The 9,517-nt window shown below is 37.5% G+C and overlaps 1 protein-coding gene across 2 annotated transcripts in view; it reads right to left on the reverse strand.

Annotated features, from left to right (window-relative positions):
* The window catches only part of LOC140241693 (protein regulator of cytokinesis 1-like), a 35,345-nt gene extending 31,678 nt beyond the window's left edge, over positions 1-3,667 (reverse strand). For both annotated transcript variants that reach the window (XM_072321437.1, XM_072321436.1), the window contains exon 1: positions 3,605-3,667. In XM_072321437.1, coding sequence (XP_072177538.1) covers positions 3,605-3,621 — 17 coding nt within the window. In that variant the 5' untranslated portion in view covers positions 3,622-3,667. The remainder of the gene's footprint in view (positions 1-3,604) is intronic.
* Between the last annotated feature and the right edge of the window lie 5,850 nt (positions 3,668-9,517).

Here is a 9,517-nt window from a genome sequence, read left to right on the forward strand (position 1 = left end):
ATCAAATTCGGCAAATCATTGCCATCAATGTTGCCTGATGATACAGAAATCACACATTTACTGATTTGTTACTCGCTTGCTATCTTGCGCTACTCCCCGAAATGAATGTGTACACCTAGTAGGCACATTATCTGCTGAAATTAGCCAGTCACTCTGATGGAAAGCTTGCATCTGATGTGATGCTCTTAAGCCCAGTTGTGAGAACTTGAAAAATCAGACGCAAGTCACCCAAATTGTATGCAACTTTGCATTTGAAGACAAGTCCATTGCTGAAAGGATGTTTGATTTCGTACGCATAATATCAAACGCATCTTTGACATAAACAGGTGTATGTAGATTTATCAAATGCAATTTCCAGGCGATAGTGTCTTCTTGCATTTGATGTGCAGTTGCATTTAATTGCATTCGCCTGACTGTGACAAGTCATCACGCTTGCTGGCTAATTTTGGCAGAACCGGGCGCCTACGCCAGGCATACAGTACATGCATAAGATAAGTAGCAAGCAAATCCCAATAAGTAATGGCATTCGTAATTTGTGCATGCACTCGGCAATATTTATTGCGATACCGGTAATTTCATTGTTGGACCATGCCCTACTGAGTCGGCAGAACTTGCATTGTAACTTGAAATAACATTGAAGAGGAGCTGAAATGAGTGCGAATGTTGAATTCTGAAACCTAAAACAATCATTTGATCATGGCGATTGGAGTCATTTTGAGGTCAAAATTGTGTGTAGCCACTAAACCCACCGATTGTTGTCTGTCCAGAGGAGTTTTAAATATAATCTTTTTTTTTTCTTTACTTTAGTTTAAAAAGTTTTATAATTCTTTTTTAAGTCCTCCTCAAGAGAGGGGATACAGTGATTTGTGAAGCCAAACAGAGTCTCACAGAACATATCCTCGACAACAAGATACAGTAGACTCACACTGATTTTTCGGTCAAATTCTCTAAATACTGTAGTGATGCACCTGCAACAATTAGAAGTAGGAAAATTGAGCAAAGAAAATGGGAATCCATCGGAATTAGAAGTAAATAGAATCATCACTTAATTCATGCACTCTCTGCATGTGTGAAAACGGTCTTACGACTCGAGTGTTGAGTAGAGCTCGAGTTATGTAGTGTTCCAGGGTGGTCCACAAGAGGTTTGAGCATGTGGCTGCAACATGCTCAAATTCTTATGCAACATCCTCAAAAGTCAGCAACATACATTTTGTATGCCATGCAACATGCAACATCCTCAAATACTGGCAACACGTGTTCAAAATAAAATGTAATCAACATGTGAAAAACATGTGCAAAACTTAAGAAACATCAAACTACTTTGAAAATTTGTGCGCAAAACGGGAAACAGAATAATGAAGTCAGCACATGTTGTAAAGATTGACAACAAAAAAAGCACTAGGTAGAATATCAGAATATTATTAAAGAGATGAATCAAAACTAGATGAAAGCAAAGGTGAATGGGAAGGAAAGAAAGAATCATATGTACAGGTTGAAAGCAAATTGAAGAAAAGGATACATGTAGGTACAATGTACATCAGAACAAAACATAGGAAAAAGATATTGGAGAGGAAATAAAGGAAAGGTTGATCAATGGAAGGAAAGATGTAACTCATGAAGGAAACAAAGAACAATTAGGCAGAAAGTAAGATTGAATAGGAAATTAAAAAAGTTAGAGAAGAGAAAACCCAAAAAACAAATAATTAACAAGCTAATAAGAAGGAAAGCAAAGGGGAAGTTACTTGTAGGAATACCTGAAAATGAAAGAAGAAAAGACAGAAAAGAAAGAGAAAGATGTGGGGCTGCACACACACACACACATATGCATGCATGCACGCCCTCAACTACTTTGTATAGAAGAAGCTACAGTGTACCACCGCTACCAAAAGACTTGGCTGAGGAAAAGGGAAAAAACAAATTTTAGCTTTTCAGAGACACCATAGAGTAAAGCTGCTAAGATCGCTGCATCCAGATCAAATGACCGACTCTTTTTACTGCACGTAATTACTGTGCGGATTGATTGCTTGTGTAGAGCAGCATTTTAACTGTGCTGTGAAGAAGCAATTGAGATTTTCTGAAACTTGCAAAAGTGTTTTTAAAAACTTAAAATTTCAGTTCTATTCAAATTTGGAGACTCAGATGCAAATCATGTAGAATCAATTCAGGATACTGAATACCTAGCCTACACTGACCAATTGGCAGCCATTTTAATACACGTTACGGTGAGTTTGTACCTGTTTTGAAATCATTTAGAGGAGGGAGGTGGGAAAGCTAAAAGTATCTGTAGTACTATAGCACCGAAATAGAGTACAAGTGTAATTATGTGTGTCATCATAGATTTTAGTACTACACTAGTAACTGCAACCAGCCCGAACACGAAGTATTTAAAACTCATTCATACATAACACTGAATAACAATGATCACTGTGTGAAGAAGCGCCCTAGTCTAGGCCGGGGTTAAGATTTTATATCTAACGTAGTAAGATTTGAATAGATTGTCTTGGTCTACAATGGGCATGGCATTTAGAGATATTTACAAGATTTTCACCAATCTCAATAGATTCTGCCTAGTTAGATTCACTGCATACGTGTAGATATGTATGCGTATAGTAAGGGCACTAGATCTCGCGCAGGGACTTAATGGTCGCCCATAGCGAAACTGCGAACAAGCAATATTACGCGTGGAACTAAGCGCAAAATTTACTGACATGCCCATGGAATAAACATACCTAACAACCACTAAACATGAGAAGGAAGCAGGTAAGAAATTTTGATTTCGAACAAATTTTTCACTAAATTTCCAATTTTTTCGAACAAATTTTTCACTAAATTTCCAATTTTTTACCTTGTAATTTACCTACCTTACCTTAAAATCTGTAGAAGTAGACGTGTCGTCTCGCTTGTCTCGTTCGTAGCTGACAGAATTCGTAATTTGTTCGATCGATCGTTTATTCTACGAAAGCCAAAGCACGTTACAGCCGCAAAGGGGCAGACACTTTCACGCATGAAACTACATAGGGCAGCTGCGCGACCTTTACATACTTACATAGGCCTACCCCGAGAAATTGAACGCATAATGCCATAAAATTAAGTCCGACATACAAACGGCGACAGCACACTAGTCTACTCCGTCATCGTATCATCAGGAGATTCTGGGAGGTGATTTTTCTGCATTTTCGTGATATTTATTGAGAAATTCAGGTATGATTGTGGAATAACTTCTATTATATTAGAGCATCACAAATTTTCGTGCGCGATATCTAGACCCCTCAACCATACTAGGAGTGGAGGGTCTTGTAAAGGACACAAAAGTGTATCGGTTTCAATGCTTGACAATGGCGCTGCTGTTCCCCATACAACTTCAAGCCCAGCCAGACGCACGCCATATGGGCATGGCCATGCAATGCAACCAGGCCATGTCCACACACGCGTACACATGAATAGCCAACAAGTCTACGCATTATCATTGATTGGGCCGGTAATCGAGAGGATCGAGGAATCGAACCCTCTGTTTCTAAAACCCTTTTGTACCCATAGCATTTACAATCTGTAAAACATGAATAACATCGATATAGTCATGAAATTGGTGTGATATGTATTTTACCTGCGTTTTGCTTCCATTGTCGAGGATTTTCTGGCGTCCGCGTTCGTCCAACTGTTTGCCCCACCTTTAACGCTGCACAACACACAGGTGACTTGTGTTTCGTATGTTGTTACAGTTTTGAATTGATTGCTGAAGTGTTTAGGAGCGAGTCGATTGGTCAATGCCGAGCGCCATAGGCGCAACGTTTTTCTGTAATTCCGTAGATGGCGCTATTCATTTTTTTTTCCAGAGCCGTAATAATTTTTGATACTGCTGAATACTAGTACTCTAATCTTGTACAAAGTCTATGGGTTAACTGTTAAGGGCCTTTTGGCATGAGGCCACTTATCCTTTTTGCTTGTTTTGAATTTCAAAACATGAAATTTAAAATTCGTGAAATTTATAATTCGTTTGTTTCAAAACAAGCAACGACTGAAAGGCCTACTCAAAACACATAAATCCAAACATTCTATCAAGACATTAGTAGATATGAAATAGTTTCATCATCCACCATATTCTCTGCAAGAAACATAGAATTGGGGGACGTTAATCATATATGTAAGTACAAAATACACCTAGTAATACCGGTATGTAATAGTCATGTGTATAATTTTCATTTCATTTCATTTCACACATGCATGTTCACATGCATGTTTTTTTATTTTCATTTCCAATCAAACACAGGTAATACACTTTGACATGATTACATTATATTGGAACATAATAATACACATTGGTTCTTAAAAGAGCTTCATGGAAATGAAAATTGAGGGGCTGCTAAAAAGCGAACTTGTAGATTGCAGTCCCCTCACTTACGTTACATTACTACAATACATCAATTATATATGACTTTATAACACAATACAACGATACATGTACCGTACAAGCTAGTCATTGAAAGTATACAGTTTTCATTCAATCGAATCGGATGGTTACACGAAGTATACGCTTTCACATGTATACACATACATATACACATACACATACACGTACAAATACACATACACACATACACACACACACACACACAAGCACACGCACACACACACACACACACACACACACTTACGCATACACACGCACGTACACACATACACATACGCACTATTAGTACATTTATAAACTTTGATAAATGTGATGATTTACTGGAATGATATTTGGCACTTATCCTAAAAAGACAATGTATAAATTAGTAAAATATGGATTGAAACTCGAACACTTGGAAATGCATGTATACCGGACAAAATGATTTATTCCAATTTCATTTGATCTGTTAAAAAATGTGAAGGAGCATCCTGGGCAAAATAACGAAATGAGTCATTGGTGATTGACACTTAAACACTCAAAATTATGTAATACATGTTCAGGAAAATATAACATTAGTACAGTTGATTAACACTTCAGCAATCAGAAATGTGATACAGTGTATGTGCACTGCGTGGGGAAATGTACGGTGATTAATTGATTTTGTGTAATTGTTGTCAACCTCACAAATCTGTTGTGAATATAGCCATATTGTTATTTGTCCACTGTAAGTATTTGTAAGTGTGTCATTACCTGCCATGTAGTGTCCAGAATAGGGCCATGAACCATCGACATGTCCTTTGTTTTTACTTATCAATAAAGACATGATTACGACGACATGAAGTCCCCAATATAGGTTTGGATTCAATGAGATTATCATGACATATAGTGACAATAAAGGTGAAGATAAAGGCTTTCCAGGAATATTCTGATTTAGCTATTGAGATAGAGAAAAATAAACCAAAATAGTTATTTTTACATACAATTGTCATCATTTTCCATCAAAAATGTATTTTATAAGATTTGTCTAGGGAAAATTGATTTCGTATCGGCAACAGTCTATTATGTATAATAATCAAAAGCATGAGTAAATTAATTTTCAACGCGTGAAACTATCGTCTCTTCCATAATTGTGTTAACTAACTTCAAATGTAATCCATTTTCCCCGTGAAAGTCTTTTCATGAAAATCATTTGACCCCTGTAAGTATAAAAGTACTGGAGGCTGCATGTCAGCAAAAGTAGGGGCCTGCTTTGTGCATGAATTAATAACACCATCAACTCGTTTAATTTTACAAACGTGTTATAGGAATCATGTAAAATAACTCTACTGAAACTCCAAACTTTTTAAATTTGACTCTTAGGCAAACCACTTTTTTTGTGCAGCAATGTGTTAAGATATTATATCATTATCATTATCATTATTGTTGTTTATATATATATATATATATATCACATAATATATGTACATATATATATATATATATATATATATATATATATATATATATATATAATATGTATAATATTGTTTGTTCTTTTTTTTTTTTTTTTTGTCTCGCCCACCGGAGGTGAAGGCGAGACTAAGGGATCCAAATGGCGTCCGTCCGTCGTCCTCCGTCGTCCGTCCGTCGTCCGTCGTCCGTCGTCCGCCGTCCGTCCGTCGTCCGTCGTCCGCCGTCATCCGTCGTCCGTCGTCCGTCCGTCGTCCGTCACAAATGTTAAAGTTTACCTGCAAGACTCTCTTATGATGCATAACTTGGCAACTGTTACAGCAATGGCAGCCACACTTGGGTGAAGCACTAGGGGTATCTTCATGTTATGGTGTTGTCGGAGGTCATGTGATGATGTCAAAGGTCATTTGAGGTCTATTAAAGAGTATGTGCAAGACTCTCTTTTCTATGTTAAACTTAAGGTTTACCTGCAAGACTCTCTTTTGACAAATAACTTCACATAAGTTGCTTGGATTACAACCTAACTTGGGTCATAGATGCACTGGGGGCACCTTCATGTTATGGTGCCGTAGGAGGTCACAGGATAAGGTCAAAGGTCATTGGAGGTCATAACCGTTAAAGTTTACTTGCAAGACTCTCTTATCACACGTAACTCGACACATGTTGCTACAATGGCAATCAAACTTGGGTGATGGATGCACTGGGGGTATCTTCATGTTATGGTGCCGTAAGAGGTCACATGATAAGGTCAAAGGTCGTTTGAGGTCATATGTTAAAGTTTACTTGCAAGACTCTCTTATCACACCTAACTCAGCACATGTTGCTACAATGGCAATCAAACTTGGGTGATGGTAGATGTCTCTTGGGAAGTTGAAGGTTTCCACAAGGCCAAAGGTCACAGACAGGGGTCAACGAACTTTTAGGGCCCAATGTTAAGTTTTTAGGGCGCATTTTGTTTATGGCTCATAACTTTTGATCCCTTTGTCCGTTTGTGACCAAACTTGGATGGAAGATGTCCCTTGGGGAGGTGAAGGTCGTCACAAGGTCAAAGGTCACATACAGGGGTCAACAAACTTTTAGGGCCCAATGTTATGTTTTTAGGGTGCGTTTTGATTGTGGCTCATAACTTTTGATCCCTATGTCCGTTTGTGACCAAACTTGGACGGTAGATGTCCCTTGGGGAGTTAAAGGTCATCACAAGGTCAAATGTCACAAAAAGGGGTCAACAAATTTTTAGGGCCCAATGTTAAGTTTTTATGACGCATTTCGATTATAGCTCATTACTTTTGATCCCTTTGTCCGTTTGTGACCAAACTTGGATGGTAAATGTCCCTTGGGGTGTTGAAGGTCACCACAAGGTCAAAGGTCATAAGCAGGTCAATTAACTTCTGGGAGTTATAAAAAATATTAATTTCTTGTACGTGAATGGGCGAGACACAATTTGGCACTTGCCTTGTTTTTTAATTCAACATCAATATTGCATCCTGAATGCGAAGAATGCGATTAAAAACCTGTTCCTAAAAATATGGCAGGCTGATGGATTTCAAAGCCATTTCAAGTTAAGTTTAGTATCATTCAAACACACACACATACACACACAAGAATCATAATAATAATACGTATCAAACATTATGATATATGATTGTATATATACAACACATTACGTTATGTATATATTATATTATACACATAATATGATATTTAGCAATTATCCCTATTTCATTATTTTACGATCGACTTCGGTCATAAATTTGTTTGATCACATAGCATTGAGCTTCAGAAGAAAAGCTGCAGCTCACTCTCCTCCCCCGCTTGTTTTCATCATTCATCTATCTCTCCCTCAGCTCTTCACTCACTCTCATTTGAATGGCAAAACAAAAGCAACAACAAATTTAAACACAATTAATGAAAGTATATTTGCATCAGTTACGAGTACTAACACGGTACTATGCATTTGTCTTATACGACAGTGTGGGACGAAATATCGGCACAGATTATGTACAGGTGTATTATACAAATAGACATACTCATATACATGAAAACTGTGTACATCTATTAGCGATCAAAACATCTTGGCAGGCATAAATCAGTATCAAGCAGAGTAGATCATATTCCTTTAAATCCATTTAACATTAATAAATACATTCAGCTGTTGTGCGTTCTCTCATTTACAGGAAGATAAAGCAATCGATAGTTTAAAAACGTATTTTTAATGTGTTTTTTTTTTTTTTTTTTGTAGCAGACACAAGAGGTTGACAAGCCGTGCTTTGCAACTGATATAGGCCTATTGTCTGATATGTAACGTGCTCGAGCCTCGAGCAGTCACAATGAAAAGTCGGCTCTCCATGAGCATAACAGCTGACTTGGGGCCTACACATTCGTCAACCTGATGAACATTATCCAAGAGGCGGTGTCCATACAGGCAGGCAATTAATGTGATGCATTATACACACGAGAACATTTGAGAGGAAATACATACAAGGAAATATCATCACAGCTATATCTACAAGAAAATTATTCTGTATATAGTACAGTTTTAATCTTCCTCTTACTGATCACTATACAGGTGGAATACATTCAGGTTTACTGCATACTTCTGTTGGTTGTCCTTATCACTCGGGCATATTTTAGATAATCATATCGATTTCTCAAAGATCTTGGCAGACTACAATCTTCTTATAGTGTCCATAAGGAAGATTTTAGTGCCTGGAATACTAGCATTCTAGTCATCGTGCGTCTCAAGATTGATAAGATCAACACTTGGTTCACTGATTAATGTGTTTACCGATTGGTAATGCCATTTAATATACTTTTTATGTGCATGAATGTACACACCAGTTTACGAAGTGATAATGAGCGTTCTTTTGTTGGCAGTGTAGTCTTACGTCAATATAAAGTTTTGTATAGTATGAAAAATTTGAAACGTTAGCGGAAAAAAATTGCATTCAATAATTCGAATGACTGTTCAGTGGGCTGGTTAAACTACAGAATATTAATCATATCAAACGATAAGAAATTAACGTTGAAACACTACAGTTTGATATACCAAGAATCATCCGAATGCTAGTATGACAAAATGTAGACAAGGTTTAACTAAGCACATAAGGGCAGTTTCACGTATATTATCAGCAGGCCCGTTTCCTAAATGACTGTGAATGAATGGAAATCAGTCCTAGTCATTACGGCCAACAATATTACTCTGCTGTAACATACTATGGGAAACTGCACTATCACGCGTATCCTAAACTGCCTATGTGTTCTATTTTGAGTTGATTTATGGGGATAAGTTTCCACGAAGAAATAGTCTCATGTAACAAACTCAATAATGCCCAAATTCAGTACCCACAAAATGTACAACAATGCAAATATAATTTCCCCTGCATGTTTCTGAGTTCTCATACTAGTACTACAATGTTTGTTTGTTTTTTCTGCCAGAGAGTCAACTGCAGCTAACTTTAAACTCACATACTTTTTATCTCCCTTGCGATCCCATCTACAGTATAAATGCTAGTTTACATCCCCAACACCGTATTTTTACGGTGTAACCATCAACCCGCTCTGACAGAACTCTAGCGCCCGCACACGGCAAGTGCCTTAAAGGTCCAAAACACGACCGAAGTGGCAGATGGAACAACTTCTTTCTCAACATTCCCAGACTGCCACGTTCTTTGCGTTTGA

The sequence above is a fragment of the Diadema setosum genome, chromosome 18, assembly GCF_964275005.1.
Source record: "Diadema setosum chromosome 18, eeDiaSeto1, whole genome shotgun sequence".
NCBI classification, from domain to species: Eukaryota; Metazoa; Echinodermata; class Echinoidea; order Diadematoida; family Diadematidae; genus Diadema; species Diadema setosum.